At 52.8% G+C, this 17,388-nt stretch overlaps 7 protein-coding genes across 7 annotated transcripts; 3 read left to right on the top strand and 4 right to left on the bottom strand.

The window, feature by feature from the left end:
• Positions 1-1,190: 1,190 nt before the first annotated feature.
• On the bottom strand, positions 1,191-4,074 carry PG994_002717 (peptidase S8/S53 domain-containing protein; the record flags this gene model as incomplete). The annotated part of the gene is made up of 3 exons (XM_066854126.1): positions 1,191-2,003; positions 2,054-3,329; positions 3,383-4,074. 3 exons carry the CDS (start codon positions 4,072-4,074, stop codon positions 1,191-1,193), a joined length of 2,781 nt encoding a protein of 926 aa, XP_066719981.1.
• Positions 4,075-5,232: 1,158 nt separating this feature from the next.
• PG994_002716 (uncharacterized protein) lies at positions 5,233-5,604 on the top strand (the record flags this gene model as incomplete). The annotated part of the gene is made up of 1 exon (XM_066854125.1): positions 5,233-5,604. The coding sequence occupies one exon, from the start codon at positions 5,233-5,235 to the stop codon at positions 5,602-5,604; it is 372 nt and encodes a 123-aa protein (XP_066719980.1).
• Positions 5,605-6,136: 532 nt separating this feature from the next.
• On the top strand, positions 6,137-7,432 carry PG994_002715 (Monooxygenase aurF; the record flags this gene model as incomplete). Its single annotated transcript, XM_066854124.1, has 4 exons — positions 6,137-6,373; positions 6,825-6,952; positions 7,155-7,207; positions 7,245-7,432. Coding segments are annotated over 4 exons (606 nt in total), but the record flags the coding sequence as incomplete, so codon positions are not given.
• A 1,100-nt stretch (positions 7,433-8,532) lies between these two features.
• PG994_002714 (uncharacterized protein) lies at positions 8,533-10,966 on the bottom strand (the record flags this gene model as incomplete). The annotated part of the gene is made up of 2 exons (XM_066854123.1): positions 8,533-8,557; positions 8,613-10,966. The coding sequence occupies 2 exons, from the start codon at positions 10,964-10,966 to the stop codon at positions 8,533-8,535; spliced, it is 2,379 nt and encodes a 792-aa protein (XP_066719978.1).
• Positions 10,967-12,632: 1,666 nt separating this feature from the next.
• PG994_002713 (uncharacterized protein) lies at positions 12,633-13,040 on the bottom strand (the record flags this gene model as incomplete). The annotated part of the gene is made up of 1 exon (XM_066854122.1): positions 12,633-13,040. One exon carries the CDS (start codon positions 13,038-13,040, stop codon positions 12,633-12,635), a length of 408 nt encoding a protein of 135 aa, XP_066719977.1.
• Positions 13,041-13,176: 136 nt separating this feature from the next.
• Positions 13,177-13,548, bottom strand: PG994_002712 (uncharacterized protein; the record flags this gene model as incomplete). Its single annotated transcript, XM_066854121.1, has 1 exon — positions 13,177-13,548. The coding sequence occupies one exon, from the start codon at positions 13,546-13,548 to the stop codon at positions 13,177-13,179; it is 372 nt and encodes a 123-aa protein (XP_066719976.1).
• Positions 13,549-15,760: 2,212 nt separating this feature from the next.
• PG994_002711 (uncharacterized protein) lies at positions 15,761-16,821 on the top strand (the record flags this gene model as incomplete). Its single annotated transcript, XM_066854120.1, has 2 exons — positions 15,761-16,005; positions 16,113-16,821. 2 exons carry the CDS (start codon positions 15,761-15,763, stop codon positions 16,819-16,821), a joined length of 954 nt encoding a protein of 317 aa, XP_066719975.1.
• Positions 16,822-17,388: the final 567 nt, after the last annotated feature.

The following is a 17,388-nucleotide window of genomic DNA, read 5'->3' as shown; positions in this document are numbered from 1 at the left end:
ATATTTCGTTATAAAATAATTTTATATATAATTATCGTAACCGTTTAAAAAAAATTATTATTACTCCGGGTTTTTCGGTTTTATTTATATTAAATAAATATTCCGTAATTATATTATTACTAGCTCGTTATTAATTTATTCTTTAAATAAATAAATAAATAATTAAAAAAGTAAAATAATATTATTTATATTTATTAACTTTATAACGGTTATTTCTTAACGATAAGCTGTATTTTAAGTTAAAATCTTAATTAATTTAACCGTATTAATTATATAATAATTATTATTTAAGCTTATAATATTATTAATTTTATTTATATTATAAATAAATTAAATAAGAATATTTTTAATAAAATTCTATTTTAAAAAAAAAAATTATATATTCTCTTCGAATATATAATTAACGCGTCGGAAGTTTATCGTTATAACTAGTATAGTTTTTAACTTAAAGTAACGGGCGATAAATCTCTTTACCTAATAGATTCCAAAGGGCAGGGCGCGCTGGTCTATTTTAAATAGCCGGGCGACGAATAGCCGGAACACGTTATACTTAGGGGCAAGGCCTAGCTGCGCCTATTAGATAGCCCAGGTTTTAAGATATTCCTCCTGGGCGGAAGAGAGGGTCCTGGCGGACTCTTTAGACTCGGTCCGGGTCGGTCTGCCCCTAATTCTGTCCTATAAGGTGGCTCGGGGTACCTTAAATCTTTTAAAGGCTGCACGTTCCGACTCGTTAGCTTATACGGCTAAAATAGCACGTTAAATAACGGATTTAAGGGTTAAAATAAGCATAGCTAGAAAGTACGAGAAGTAACGATTTTAATAATATTTTTTAATTACTAATAAAGGGGTTAAATACTAATTTATATAAAAAAAAAAGGGTTAAGGGGCTTCGCTTATCGGTAATTAATTTAAGTGGCTGCTTATGTGGTAGGACGGCTAAGTGGTTAGGGTGCTTAACAAGGATTCCGGCCCCCTTGCTTTCATTACCGAGTAAGAACTACACACCCTGTTGGGTGCTGCACCGCCTGTTTTCTCCCTTTTCAATACTAGCTTCCTCGGACAGCTATCACATCCCTCATACTCGACCTGCAGTTCCTTTCATACTAGTGTATTAGTTATTAGTTAACCAGAAAATGTGTACAAGTATGCGTTAAAGATAAGCATGTAACTATGTATAGACCAAACCATGATTACTCCAGAGGCAACACAGTCACCTGCGGCAACTTCCACACATCCCAGTCCCCGGAGATGCGCGGATCCCCAAAGGCCCGCAGCGCGGCGACACGGAACCGGTACTCGCCGGGCGCGATATCGGAGCCGTTGGCGAGCCGGCCGAGCCACATGTAGATTCCCGCGGTGCCACGCGGCTGGTTGTAGCGCGGAAAAGCAAACACATCACTGACATCATTATTCTCCGGGTCGAACCACGACGCCTGCGCGCTGTGCGTCCAAGCCGTAGCCGCGCCGACGTAGCCCCGCTCGCCCACGACGGGCGGGTACACCCAGCCGCCCCCGGAGCCCGCCGGCTCGTCGTCGGTGGCGTCGGGGGACGCGTGGTAAACGTCCCAGCGCAGCTCGCGCGTGCCGAACACGAGCTTCGTGTAGAGGGTCGGGAAGTCCTGCGACAGCCACGTCAGGTTGAAGGTGAAGCTGGTCTTGTCCGCGATGCGCGTGTGGTTCGTCGCGGAGAACATGATGGGGAACTGAGAACCATAATCGAAGGCGCCGGGGATCGTCGCCTTGAGGTCCGCGCCGACGCCGAAGTAGGGGATGCCGAAGGTGTCCTGGACTTCACCGCCGCCGCTTGACTTGACCAGGATCTTGCCGCTGTAGACGGGGATCTTGCCCGCGTTCATACCCGCGGGCGGCGTGAACGTGAACTCGGCCGTCGCGGTGTCGTCCGGCTGCACCGTGATCGGCGCTGGCATCGTTGCCGCCGGTTCCAGCTTGATGGGCGTCATGTCGGAGTAGTACTTGAAATTCGGCAAGGGTAGCTCAGCTCGCTGCCAGCGGGCAGCGGCATCCAGGACTCAAAGCCGGCCGCGGGCTCGACGGCGAACTCATACGTGACGGGCACCCCGCCCGTGTTCGTCAGCTCGACCGAGTGGGTGCCCCGGAAGTGCGCGGTATCGTTCAACTCGAACTTGCGGCCGTCGAAGCTCAGTTCCGTGGTGGCCTCGAAGACGAGGCGCGCGTCGATGAACCCGGCCCCGATCTGGATGGGGGGTGCCCAGAAGTCTGGGTTCGATTCGAAGGTCAGGCCGCTTACCCAGGGGACGGAGTGCGCCGTCGACATGATGCGGGCCATAAGACGCTTCGCCCACGCGGGGTCGTCCTTGTGCGCCGCGCGGCCGCCGTGCTGGCCGATCCAGAGGGCGGCAACGCCGGCGACATACGGGGTCGCCATGCTCGTGCCGCTGAGCACCTTGTACTTGCCGTCTAGGTAGCTGCTCAGGATCTTGTTTCCGGGGGCCGCGATGTCCGGCTTCAAGGACATGTCGTAGTTGGCGCCCCAGGTTGTCCAGTCGGCAGGCCGCCCAGCACCCGCGTTATAGATACCCACGTAGTGCGCAGGGTCGATGTCGAAAGTCGCAGTCACGTTGCCGCCGTCCATGATGGCCTTGACGATGGCCTCGCCGGCCCGCGCCTCGATGATACCAGCTTTCATCCCGTCCTTGTTCGACGGAGGGGCTGTCCATGGCTTGTCATCCTGGTAGAAGAGGATGTACTCCGGGTCGAAAGGCTGAAGGTTCTGCCGCTTCTGCCACAAGGCACAGCCGCCGGACCTGACCAACACAATGGTGTTGGTCATGTTGGCCGTGGTGGCCGGCAGCGGGGAGCAGTCGTCATCGGGCACGGAGCTGTTAAGGGTGACGGGGACGATGGGCCGTCCGAAGATGTTGTCAGGCCACGTGCCGGCCTGATTGGGGATAGGCGCGGGAGAGTAGGCGATCTCGGTCGTGCTGGAGTTGGCGCCGATGCTGAACTCAGCATGGAAACTAAAAGCAGGGTACTTCTCCGCGTCCGAGGCGGCCACCGTCAGGACGTGCTCTCCCGCCGCACCGTTGGAGATGAGAAACGGGCCGTTCTCTCCGTCATTTCCGGCGGCGATGGTAATGACGACTCCTTGATCGACCATGCGCGACGCAAGCGACGCCAACGCGTTCGCGGTGAAACCCGACTTCTCGCCGAGGCTGGCGGTGATAATGTCGGCGCCCGAGTCGAAAGCCTTCAGGAAGGCCTCAATCACCATTTCCTCGTTGGATTCACCCCGATTGCCGATGACCTTATACGCGAGAATCTTTGCCCCTGGGGCGACACCGACGAACCTGGCCAGTTTAATTAGCTGACCGCTAGACAGGTCATAGAAAGAGAGGGGGACCAAGGGTGGTAGTACGTACTGCTCGCTCTTTCCGGCAACGATGCCGGCAACGTGGGTGCCATGGCCAAACTGATCATTCGGGTCGTCATCTGGCTCGGGATCTGTGGAAGGCCATTGGCCGTCTCCAACGAGATCGTAGCCACCAGGAATCCAGGACCCAGGCCGCCGCCCAATGCAGGGTGCTGCCAGTAAACGCCGCTGTCGACAATGGCCACGGTAGCGCCCTCGCCGATAACGCCGTCCCGATGCAGCTGCACGACACCCGTCAGGCCATGGAACGAGTAGCTAGCAGCCTTCGCATCGTCGGCGTACGACTCGCCCTCCGCGGGGAGCCGGAGCCGCATCGTGGTCGACTTGTAGACGGTCGCGACGGGCGCATCATCGTCCTCGCCGTCGCCGTCGTTGATGGCCCGGGCGAGGGAGTCGGCGTTGCAGCCGCCCTCGCACTCGACGCTGAGGGCCGGGAAGAGGCGGTGGTCGAACGACTTGGCGACGCGGAGGCCGCGCGTGCTATCCACCTTCGCCCGGATGCGGGCGCAGCGGTCCAGCGACTTCAGCTCGACGATGTAGCGCTTGGGCGCGGAGTCGACCGGTTCCGACGACGTCTCGTTATGGACTTCGCGGCGCCAGGGTTGCTGGGCCGATGCATTGCTCGCTGTGGCGAGCAGCGCCAGGAAAAATGCCGCGCGCATCTTGTCGGCAGGTCTGGAAAGAACGACTCAGAGTACCGGTGATAGTGGTGGACCAGTGTACCCGGTCATTCGCAAGTCTATGGCCTTGCACCGAGGGGGCGCGGCAGCCGTTCTTATTGTCATACTCTGTCCTGAACGATGGCTGCGTAGTGGGTGACGAAGCCGAGGTCGGAGGACTGGAATCGGTGGCCTTTCAGCTGCTGCTGGCGCCAAGAGGGGAGATAGCTCGTATCACGGGGTAGTATCTCGGGTGCGCCGTCTTAATGCGGAAGTTTCCCCGTCTTATCGTAGCCTTAGTCCGGCGGTATATAGTACAGCGCTTTTACCGCGCCCGGAAAACGCCCAAAGTTGTAATTGGAAACCTCTCGTGTCCGGAGGCATACTCGTATCGAATCCCAGTACCTGCAGATCCTCCAGTTTGGAGCAAGCGCGCCCCACGCCCAAGATCGTTTGGCCATCCGGCGGCTGCACGGCATTCTTTCTGCCTTTCGTCACGTGCATGCGTGCGTGGGATGGAAGGCGGACACGAGAAAAGGATGGAGGGAAAAAGCCATGCTCCTGAGGACCGCTCCTAAAGATGGGTTGTGGGTACTCTTTTCTCATCCTGTCGTCGTCGTGCCGGACTGTTATGGAATCATCTGATTGCGAAACATAACGATTAAATTAATCCGTCTAGAGTGTTCGATCTCCAATATGGATATTTGCCTTTGTCTTTAGGTTTCGAAGGAAAGCTGATGGCAAGAGCAGTATTTGGTTTCGGCAACCAATGTCTGCCTAGGTGGCTAATGCATACCTCAATTTGAGACAAGATTCTCCTAATTTAGGTGACTGAAACATATCAATCCAGGCAGAAAGACCATAGCATGGACGCCCTATTTAAAAACCTCTTGAAGGCTTCATGGAAATCAACTTCTTGACTGCGCAATACCCCATTATCAGTCAAACTTCTCACGCTTATATAAGATCGCAACCATCACACCACTTGCACCAATTCCATGCCCCTTCTTACCTCAAGAGCCCGATATTACGATTATCGATAGAGATGGAGGCCTTCTGCTCAAAGTTGGCACTACGAAGTGTACGGGATATGGATTCGACCCTGACAAATCTGACCACTTACACGATGTAGCCCGCACCTTCCGGGTTTGCTCCTGGACCATGGCCCGCGCTTCTCCGGTCTGGAAGAAAATGCTGTTCGGTGGCTTCGCAGAGTCCAAGCCGCCCAAAGAGGGTGATTGGATAGTTGCACTACCAGATGACTTGCCTGAAGTTGCGCGGACGCTACTTGTAATTGCGCATGGAAGGTTCGATCTTGAGCTAAGACAATCTCCATGTCATATATCTTTAGAGGAGCTCTACAAAATTAGCATCATGACCGACAAGTACGATATGACCCACATCCCGATGCCGTGGGCGCCCAAATGGCTTGAGGAATTCAGGTTGTACTATGACTTCAAGTCGCATTTGGAACTTCTGTGGGTTGCATGGGAACTAGGCGACAAGAAGCGTTTCGTGTCAGCAGCAAGCTAGCTAGCCAGCAACATGAAGTCTGAATATTCATTGAAGTCTGCCTTAACCCTACCTGATGTCGCTGGTAAGTTTCAACCGATATTCAGTATTATGACTACGGGAAAGGTGCGTTACACCGCTTCCATACTAACGTTTACATCAAGAGGCGATTATAGAGATTCATCAGGATACAATCGATTTGCTGCTTCAACCCTTCGAGAGGAACATCCTTGAAATGTCAGGTGCGATCCCTGCCTCGACAGACAGTGGAGGAGGCGGAGGATTCTGCAGTATCTCGGCGTATAGCGGTTCCCATTGCAATATGCTCATGCTGGGTACTTCATACGTGCTCTTCGCATGCATGGACTTTACCCAGCTGCAGAAACAGGAGTTACGCATAAGAAAACGGTAACGTCGGGGACCCATTTTTCGCGCCCCTGTCAACCAGCCACCGGATTTTTCAACCCCTTCAATTATTTCTATTTCCTCCACCAATTTCTTATCGTTTTCCTTCAAACTTCAAATACAATGCCGATAACTAATTATAAAGCAGTATACTAAAAAAGAGCTCCAGGAAGCCTTAGATTGTATCGCAAATGGTACTCCGATTAAACAGGCCGCTCGGGAATACGGTATTCCCGAGTCAACGCTCCGGAGCCGACTTCAGGGCCACCAATCCAGATCGGAGGGTGCGGTAGATCTTCAGAGGCTCAGTCCTGACCAGGAGAAGCACTTGGCATCATGGATTATTGCTCAACAGGCTCTAGGGCTTCCTCTAACCCACGCCCAAGTACGAGAATTCGCCGAGCGCATCCTTCGAGCCTAAGGGGACCCTAACCTAGTCGGAAAGAAATGGCTCTAGGCCTTCGTACGAAGGAATCCTGTTATTAAGGTCCTAATGGCTCGAACTATTAATTCAAAGCGTATTAATAGTGCTTCTGTCGAGGTAATTCGGTCCTGGTTCTAGCGGCTCGAACAAACCGTTACAATATGGATAAAGCAGAGGTCCTCGAAGGTATCGGATCGAATGGTCTAGTACTCGGAAGTACTAAAGACCGGTCTATTTAAAAAAACAACCTGGTTCGAAGGCTTGGACCTCTTTTATCGAATACATATTAGCTCTAGGGCGTACGATCGATCCATTAGTTATTTTTAAGAGAAAAACCGTCCAATAGTAATGGTTCCCTCTTGATTTAGCTCCTTTTAGGGGCTGGCAATTCACCGCGACGGAAAATGGATAGATAACGGATAAAACAGCCGTCGAATGGCTCGAGAAGGCCTTCATCCCGAATACCGCCCCGGAAAACCCTTCGGAGTACCGCCTACTTATCGTCGACGGCTACGGAAGCTATACGATAACTAATTTCATGTACTTATACTTCCGTCATCGTATTCGTCTTCTTTTTTTACCCCCTTATATATCCCACGTCTTATAACCCCTCGATCTAGCCGTCTTCAGCCCTTAAAAACGGCATACCGGAAGGTACTCGAGAATATAAACTAATACTCGAACTTAACGGTAATCGGTAAGCGATACTTCCTTTAATACTATAAGAAGGCTCGTTTAAAAGTACTTTCGGGCTAGAATATCCGAAGTGGCTGGAGGGCAGCCGGCTTTTAGCCGGTAAGTATAGTAAAACTATTACTAAGCCCGCTTCTAGTCGGAAATACTTTTTATACGACGTCCGATCCGGCTTATACGGAGCCTAACGGGTTTAATAAGGTTTTTTATACGCCCCGGAATATAATTCGTAGTTCGGATATTATTTATTCGACCTTAAAGAAGTCGGTTAAATTTAAGGAGCAAGTTCGGCTTATTAACCTATTAGAAAAGAATATAGTTATATAACGGTAACTGTTCCGAAAGGTCCGGAAAGCATTTGATAAGAAGGACGTATAGGTGGCCATTCTAAAGAGGCAAGTTAAGGCACTCTAGGCTCAACTAGAGGCTACAAAGCCGAAGAAACGAAAAAAGGTGGATTTAAGCCCGAATTCGAGGTTCGCTACAATCGAAGATATATAGCATACGTAAATAATTATTAGAGAAGCTGAAATTACTTCTAATAAAAAGAGCGATAGTGAAATTAGTGAGGCTAGCTCTTATATAATTATTGCAATAAGGTCGAGCTAGATAGGCGACGTTAAATTAAAGGGGTAAATTTAAACGAACTGGTTAACAGTGGCGCGAAAAATGGGTCCCCGACGTTATCAGAAGTCTCGTCACTTTTGCCATATATCGCCCAAAATGCACCATACTAAGACGGAGCTCATGAGCTCTGCGGTGAGGTTCATTCTAAAGGCGTCACTAAGATGACAAGGGAGGTCACAACCCGTTTGAGGTGTACTCCCACAGAGGCTCAGGTAAAACACCTAAGAACACAGGCATCAAAGTCCGGGCTGCCCTGGTACTAACCGAGTTATGGGTCACATGGATTTGCCGCGACCTACATGCCCTATGCCAACGCGGGCACCGCGTATTTTAGGAGATGGCTATTACCTAGGTGAGGCGAGCGACGAGAGCGCAGAGGATTGATGGGGTTTGTTGGTATCATCGCCCAAGTGGTATGAGGTAGAGGTTGATTTGACCATCCAGGGCGGGCTACAGGGGCGAGTGATACAGGGGGGCTTGTAGATGATGGCGCATCCCTTGCTAAAAGAGTCCAATGATATGCTCGGGGTACTACAGTTCACCATACGTATGGACTAGATGCCCTCATTATGGTTCAAGTAGCGCCATGTGGGAAGAAAGGCGAAGGACAGGTTCGTTCACCCAGTGCAGTGTTTGAGTTCAGAAACAGGGTTGAAGTAATGCATATTACGCAAGTATTTGACTTTGGGAGAGATTTCGCTATATGTACAAGCTCCCGACATCCGTTCTCCTTTCTAATATGAACCCCATTGTATTAAAATAGTGTATTTGCCTTTTAGTAATATCTCTCCTTCCCCGTCTCATCCAGCCTCCTCGTCGCCTGCGCTCCATCATCCAACACAAGCTGCACCCGATCCAGCCCATCCGCCCGCGCCCGCACGATCCTCTTCCAAGTCTGCGCCGACGTGACCCCCGCGCCGGCATCGGCAGATCCCCGCCGGGCGCGGGCGTCTTGAGCGCGAGCATCAGCAGGTCCTGCAGGTCGGCCCAGGCCGCGACGCTCAGAACGCGGATTCGATGCCCTTGGCTGCCCCGAACGCGGCACAGCTCGAGCAGGTGCCCGACGGCGATCGCGGCCGCGTACAGGCCGACGGTGCCGAGGTAGATGCCCATGATGGCCTGTGCGAAGTGCATTGTCTTGCGCGGCTGGCCCGTGCCGTAGCCGTAGCGCTGCGCCTCGAGCGCGACGGGGAGCCAGCGCTCGAGGCCCTTGTCGTACTGCTCGAGGGTCTCGTGGAGGGCCTTGTTCTGTTTGTGGTCCCAGACGTGGGTCGCGTTGTGGACGGTGATGTTGTTGACGCCCCAGCGCGGGTGGTGCTGGTAGTTGAGGTAGGCGAACGACAGGGCCGTCGCGTTCCGGTGCAGCTTGACGATGGTGTTCCGCGACGCGGACGTCCGGGCCAGCCCCTCGGTGAGGTAGACCCCGAACACCTTGGCCAGGAAGATCTCGACGGTCGTGTCGTTGCCGTCCTGCACCGCCAGGGTCTTGTAGACTTCGTGGTCCCCCTTCTCCGTCGCCGTGCTGAAGTGGTCGGTGAGCGCGTTCAGTGCCGTCCACGGCTCGTATTTGCCGTCTCCGACCGTCCTGTTTAGCAGCATCGGGTTCAGCAGTTTCAGCCAGGGGTTGTCGAACTTCACCACCCTGCTCGAGGCCGGGGCATCGCGGAAGGCTTCCTGCATGCTTTCATCCGAGCTTAACGTCGACACGAGCTCGTCGCTTGCTGTTTGGTCGATGGAAAAATTGGCCGGAATCCAGCTGGCCACCATATTGCAAAGGTATACTTTGTGTCCTTGGCGGCCGGCCACGGCGTCTGGAATTTGACCGGCTAGATAGACGACGGACGAGTTCTTATTGATCACAAAATAGCTACTGACATCGTCGTCCAGTTTGTCACTCTTGAACCTGGACTTCTTCGGTTCGAGTTGACGTGGAGTCTTCTGGCGAAGTTGACAGTCTTCGTCGCCCATGCAGTTGAGACCCTCGGTCGGGTAGAACACCTTCTCGCTGTCCATAAAGATAGCCTTATCATAGAGCTGGCACTTAGATTTCACCAGCGGTTGGAACAACTCCGCTGAAAAGGGGTCCTGAGGATCCGCCACCCCTTTAGTAGCCAGCCGGTATCGAGGCTTTCCCGACACCGCGCCAACATCGGTATCGCCAATATAGTTCTGCAACAACCCAATACTGCGCATTAGGAACTCGGATGGAGTTGTGCTGAGAACCACCGATGGCTTCGCGACAGCTTGGGTAGATTTCAGCCGTCGACCGATATCGGCAGTGGCGGACTGAAACGTGAGAGAGTTGTTCAGGTCGGTGGCACCCCAATCTCTCACCCACTCGTTGATCTCCCTAAATCCTCTCGCCGGGCAGACCGAAGCGTAGGTTCCAAAGGCATCGAAACACGATTCGGTCCGCTGGTCCTCTTCGACCCGACCCCACACTAAATCCCGATTCATCTGGTAAAGAATAGGAGATTGAACGTTGCTGAAAGTGGTACCGGGCGCGTAGTCGAACCAACCGAGAGCAGGGACCAGGAGTACAGCAGAAACCGGGCCCACGAGGGTCGACATGATCGTGGCGAAGACCAGGAAGCCGCAGAGAAGAACCTCCCAAGGCCTAGATTTATCCAAGCCTTGGCGCCAAAAGGAGGAGCTTGTGAGATAGGCCAGGTCTCCGACTCGGTAGCCACCGGTAAGGAAACCGAGCCGGACACCGTCTCCGACCAAACGGCGTCGGAACATCGCCAAAGCCATGGCAGAGAAGGAGAATATGATGATGATCTCGTGCACCTTGGCTACCAGCTGCAAGAGATTGGAGGTGATGTCGTGAGTGAGCTGTTGCCCAAACACCACTGGACCGCTTTCGGGGTACCAGAATATGCGCGCTGAGCCGAGAAAGCCGACCCCGACGGTCGATCCGATGGCAAGAATATGGACAGGCCAGCTCTGGAAGAAACGCAGCCAGCTCGTCTCGAGCACCTTCTTTGGTGTACCCATGGCGTGGAAGTTAGCTTCCGGTTTCTGGGTATCCTGACCATAGCTCGAAGCGTATTCGGTATCCTGGTGGGAATATGACGAGCCTTGTTGGTGCAGCAGTGGCCTGACGGAGCGGGAGTCGTCCTCGTTCCCTTGCGAGATGATGTGATACTGAGAAGATACACGATTCGCGTAAGATGGATGAGGCTGAGATACGTAGCTCGGGCCGTTGGACATGTCGCCAGGCAGCGAATACATCTCTGGTGAAGATAAACGTTGCCGGAGTTCGATACCGTGTTGCGCTATCGTGCCTCGCTCCGCCGTTAAGCTGCCAGGTAAGAACAATATTAATGGATGTAATCATGGGCAGGTGTTTCTCGGGGCGTGCAAACAGCCGCACAGCTCGTTTAAACGCCTAGAGCCCGATGCTGATTTCGGTCGCGAGGCTCCGACCAAATCTGTAGCCAAGCCCGAGCTGAGCAACCTATATGGTCACTAAGTGGCATATTTTCTGCCTACCCCTGTTCAGCGCTAGCAGGTATGGTGAGCATAGTGCCCATCGTAGGCCCACCTGGCATTGGGGGCGGTTGCTTACATGGGTCTTATCTACTAGGTCTTACAGTTTACAGGGGGCGTCATGAGATAGCTGATATGGTGCAAGCATTCATTCATTTTACACGAGTCCTGCATCCAAGGCCCTGGTGTGTTTCCTCGGTCATCACATGGCACACGGACCCCAATAGCTAGCTTCGCTGTCATTCGATATAGCAAAGAGACGAAACGAACACTCCCCACGCTGCCAATTGTAACGATTGAGTGTACAAGCTGGAACCGAGTATCCCAGAATAGAAAAATAGCTAGCCCTGCGCCACACCAATCTTGTCGCACGGGAGGTATATACACCACTATATCACACGCATGTTTTGAAAATTCCACTTTTGCGTGCAATAAATCTCCAAAGGTTATGCCATCGTGGGATAGCTTCTCGCACGTTTGGAAATTTTTGTGGGAAAAGGGAATCCTCTTTGGATGCTGAGTGGCGTGCTAGCGTGGCACAGCAGATTGTTCTCCTGCTCCGCCGCCAGCCAGACAGGTAAGCACTAATAATATGCCCTAATCTTGCACTCTGCACATCTCGCTTATTGCTGATGGTGTTTTCAAATACATATTCGTTATGCTGCATGGAAATGCGGCGCACGGTCACTATGGCCCACACGAAAGGTACACGAAGTCTTCTTCTCCATTTCCCTGAGCGCGAGGTATCGGAAGACTTCGCGAGATAAAACGAAACCGGAGTTTTCCCAAATACAAAGACGCATCGAGCGGTGTGACAGCAACGTTCAATAAATGCACCGCGGCACAGCTTCGACCCGGTCGCTTTGCATGTATTGTATGGTCATCGATAATAATACACCTCTAGTCGTGACCTGGATACCCTTCTCAGGCGAACATGCACTAACTGGACAGTTCGATGCCCAACTATGGAGGTCTATAAGTGACGAAACTTAAGTATACGACTTGGCCGCTGTTAAAGACGTCTCATGAGACCTGGATTCGTTGTTCGTAAGTTAAGTAGATAAAACCATTCATAGACGCCAGTAGTATAGCCAGAACTAGCGTTGCTTTTACGCGCCGCCTATATACAAAATGAGGCTAAAAATAAATCATAAACGCGGGACCGCGGACCCCACTCTTGAAAGCTATCGGGTAATAATCCTCAACAACACCGCCCATCACGATCCACTGTAGCTCCTCACGCTTCAGCGAGGCAAGCCTCTCCAGACATGGATAACATCTTGGAGGGCCGGCCCTGGATGTTGCACACAACCTGTGTGTGGTTATCGATGTACACGCCAGGCGTGTCCGCCGCGTCGTCAAAGTTGAGCGGCGCCAACGCCGGCACCAACAAGTCCGCGGTGCGCCGCTAGTCATCCGTGTCGACGAGCCCCCGCCGACGTGAGTCTTGCCCTTGACGCCGCAGTCCACGCCGCAGAGTGTACCGAAATTGTTCGCTTTCTATTTCTTGTACAATTGAAAGATCTGGCCAAAGGGCCGCTTCCCCGAACTTCGTGGGCCCGAGATCGACGCCGAACATTCTGCGGACCTCGGGGTTTGCCAAAGGCGAACCTCCTACCACATTCGTGGCCGTCTGCCTAATTGCGGTGGTGGCAGCTGAAACGGCACCCTTGACACCTTTCGCCACTGTCTGGGCAATCTGCCTGGCTGGGTCGAATCGCGGGCGAAACACGCGTCTCCGGACTGTCCCATTCGTTGTGTCGGCTATTTCGCTCTCGTCGTAGTCGTGGGGATCCGTGCCCGCTAACCCCGGCATGGTGGGGAACCCGCCAAAGATGCATGCGGGCAGCGCGTCACAGTCGTCGGAGTGTGGGTCCCTGTAGAGTTTCCCGTGTTCCCCGATCTTGGCCCTTCTGGCCCGTCTGGGAAATCGCCGGAGCCGGACTCGGCTCCTAAGCTGCCCCTGTCCCGCTACCGGCGCCGGAAGATGAGGTGTTGGGCTGGTAGCGGCCCCAGGATAGGTCGACGTCGGCCACGGCTTCCTGTATAGTGGCCTCAGTGGCTATATATATAGCGTCCAGACCGTTGAAGATGATGCTGGAGGCGAGGAAGTCTGCAACGGGAACGGTGACCATAAGCGGAGCCCCATTAACCAGAACGACGGGATGACCAACAGGCAAAGCGTTCGAAGTCTGGCCCGTAGCAATATCGGGAAGCCCATTCACGGCGACAACATTGGCGTAGGCATTTAGGCCAACAAGTCCGTTGATATCCACGTTGATTTGAATCTTGGCGATGGGGGCTTGAGCAACGGGCTCGGTCATAACTTTGAGGGTGGCGATCTTTAGGGGAAAGCCGACAGCTGGGCCTACTAGACGCGAGGCCACCAGCAACGCAGCTAGAGCTCGTATCAAAGGCATGGGTAAAGTATAAGCAACTGAATCGCAGAGGCCGTAAGTGTAGAGTATAATAGGTTTACTACTGTGGGGCGTGTAAGGTCGACTACGTTTATTAAGGACATGCAATTCAATCATTGGAACATTGAACAGGATATATAATCCATAATGGACTCACACGACGGACGCAAATGGCTGATCCGTATCGACAGCCCTGCAGCCCCAACCTTCGGCCACCGCTGCAGTCCAGACCATATTGGTTTGCGAGTTCAGTGCCGGAGCGACAGGCCTCCTGCGCCCTTTGGTTTGGCGGAGCTCCGCCCACGTGGTCTAGGCTTTTCCGCAGGAGAAGTAATAGCAGTCAAATCCATGAATAGGGGTTGTGCTGGAATGTGGCGAACAGACCCAAGAATACGCGGTAGAAATAGTATACGTCGTGGAATGCAATGCAAAACCACATCTTGCACTAGATACAAACTCTAATGTCCCCCACGTGGCTCTCCACATACCATCGTATTGCTGGTCCCAGTCTTCACGATACGACCAAAACACTATCTGAACGTAGTTCAGCCACTCGATATCGGGACAAGCCTGCGATTGTTCATTTTAATGCGGCCTAGACGCCGATTTCACGTGAAAGATTCTGAAGTTCATAGCATGAAGAGCACATCAATTGTCCAACTAGGGCCTCCGCCGCTTTGCCAACGCGGTTGAGGCCCAACCAGCCAGCCAATCTTAGAACCGCCCGCATTGCACGCAAGATGCGGAGGATGTTGCGTTGAGATCCGTCTCAGGGGACATTGGATAATTGATAGATGCATGTGGCGCTGGGGCTCTCTATTTCTTTGGGGCTTTTTGCCGCCACTGTTAGCTCCCCAATGGTGGTCTTGATCACCCACCAGGAGAGTGTTTGCCCCCAGAGTGACGGTGACCCCGGGGATATCGTCCATCCGGTCATCCTCCAGGGGGGTAGTTTGCTGTTACCAAAACCTCGCGAATGGAGCCGTCAAGGCGTCTGCTATGATCGATGTCCCCAATGAGAGATAGTGAATGTCAATATTGGCATATGTGGAAATGCGCTACCGAGGCACAGCAATGGATGAGCGGCAGATGATCATGCAGCAAGTTGGGCCTGCCACCCCGCCAAGTTGGAAAGTTCTCCGTGGTGGTGGGTGACTTGGACAGTGGTATTGTCGTATTCCCGCCGAGTGCGAGCGGTAATACGCCAAAGACCCAGTTGCATCATTGTGTTGTCACACGTCAGATGGTACACTGATGGGAGGCCTAGTTCGGCCCGTTTCGGCTTCTTCCCTAATGGTTCGGGTCGAGCCGAACGTAGGGGTAACCTCGACCGTTGCATCTATTATTATACTAGTTGGTGGACACACAGCCCAACGTTAATTACCCTTCTGACATCTTTGATCCCGAGCCTTCTCCGAGGAGGTGTGATAGCTACTCCATTATCAGTGCAGCATAGGTGGTAGTGGTGATGATGATCACTTCTAACGTTTCGTTTGAGAGTCCACGCAAGCATTGATATGTCATACTCAGTCAATGAGACAGCCGTTCCGAAGGCACAGAGAGTTTGGCATGGTGTGGGCCGGAAGGAGACAGCAGTATGCCACTCCAAAAGCAAGACACCCGAGAAGGCAATCTCATGTGGGGATATTGCATGCGTTGACCATCTATACTCTTTTTAACCAGGTGCATGGTGGATCCTGAACCATATCCGTTGGGAAGGAGAACTTTTTAGAAACGCCTTTTCCTGATTTGGGGAAAATTACGGGCTGGCGTCTATCAATGCCCCTTCGGGCAACGTCAACTTGGCAGCGTTCGGGGATACACGGAGGCGCACGCATGATGCCACTGAGGGCACAGAGATAGGATCGCATATTTGTGTGTATGGGAGCAACCGGGGCGTTGAAGCATAGCCGAGTACCATAAGCAAAGGTAGCACAGTTGGAGATAAAGAATCTTACATCATTACTGGTGCTGGGCCCTGCCATTGTACACTTTCGTCCAATTTGATACCGAAACAGTAGTTCAGACAGGTCCTTAAGAAGCAGCCTGTATCCGAAGTACCGAGACAGACTGCTCAGAACCCCAGTACGTTTATCACGAACACCACCACATAATAACGATGTTGGCGCCGCTTCAGAACGAGTCCAAGCCGTGGATGGCCAAGGAGAATCACCTAGCCGGTCAGACTAGGGACCTGGCCCAGGAAGCTAGAGATAACCCTACCAAATATGTGGAGTGGTACCAACCTACAGTCAAGACGCTCCCCAAGAGCACGGTGGAATTCTTCGAGAATTACATCGGTATAAAGGGTGAGGAGGCAATCAAAGAACACATTTATAAGATTAGGGACATGGCTTGGACAGTGTAAGTTGGCTACCAGTCTTTTCCTGTCTCAAATCATCAGCCTGATCACGACAGAGCTCATGATAGGGTTTCAGTTAGTCAAAGTACTAATTACACTGACGCCACAGCCTCCCATACCCCTGTATCGGCCTCTTCCGTTTCCTCGATTTCAGCATCCACCTGTCACCCGACTACGCCAGAGTGGTCAAACGGGTGCAGGAGGGCGCCACCCTGCTGGACCTGGGCTGCTGCTTCGGGCAGGACCTGCGCAAGCTAGCCTACGACGCGGGGCCAGGGGCGCCCACGCGCAACCTGATCGGCACGGACCTCGAGCCGGCATTCTTGCAGCTCGGGCACGAGCTGTTCGCGGACCGGGACCGATTCGAGGCCACGTTCATTCCTGGCGACGTGTTCGCCGACGACTTTCTCACGGACTACCGCGGTAAGGTCGATATTGTTTACTTGGGCAGCTTCTTGCACTTGTTCAGCGAGCCGCAACAAAGGGTCGTGGTCAAACAGCTGCGACGGCTACTCCGTCCACGCGCCGGATCTATGGTCTTCGGCCGCAACCTCGGCGCCGGCAAGGGCGGGCCCTTCCGCATGGAGTCAATCGGGTGGGATCTGTACCGGCACGATCCCCAAACTATTGCGGACCTCTTCCAGTCATCCTACGACGAAGGGGAGATAGACGGTGGCGGCGCCGGCGGTCAGCCCAACACCCCATGGGAGGTTAATAGCTCCCTCGGCCGCTATGGGTCCGCCAATTGGGACGATGACAGGCGCGGATGGAAAGGAGACGAGACGAAACAAATGATTTTCACTGCAACTAGGCTGTAGGGACTAATCAATCCAGCTTTATTATGTTTTATTAGCATAGTAAAGTCTACAATCTATTCACATATTATCCATCTTCTCTTAGCAGTGGATTGAAATGTCCACGTCAATCCGTGTCATCCCGATTCCATAGCGGAGCGGGACGGAGTAGCCCCCGACTGGCTTGGACCCGTTCGGTCATTGTGGTCCTGATGGCGGGCTGGTAGGCGGCTTCAAGGCTTCGGCTTGATATCGTTCATTTCGATTTGGGACCCTGTACCATCCTGATAGACTTCCGCCGTTGCTGCCGTTGCTGCCCGAAGTCAGCAAGATGGTGGCTAACTTATACACTTGCAAGCTTGAATAAAATACCTGCTCGCCCATTTTAACCGTGAGAAAACATGCAAAGCGTCTAAGCCCGTTAATATCGACGGCGGTGATATAGAACAGACCAGCGAATGTCGCTGCCTCTTGATCGGCCTCCAGAACTTGTGCCAAAAATGGGAGAATGGCCCCTAGACCTTCTTCAGCTGAAAACCAGCCCCGATGGTCAGCTTACTGGCGACTGTCTCCTTCCCGTTGGCGACCGAT

The sequence above is a fragment of the Apiospora phragmitis genome, assembly GCF_038363925.1.
Source record: "Apiospora phragmitis strain CBS 135458 chromosome Unknown utg000003l:1.0-2676785.0:1.0-2680665.0, whole genome shotgun sequence".
NCBI lineage: Eukaryota > Fungi > Ascomycota > Sordariomycetes > Amphisphaeriales > Apiosporaceae > Apiospora > Apiospora phragmitis.
The sequence above is the reverse complement of the archived record's forward strand: the minus strand, read 5'-3'. Positions and strand labels throughout refer to the sequence as shown.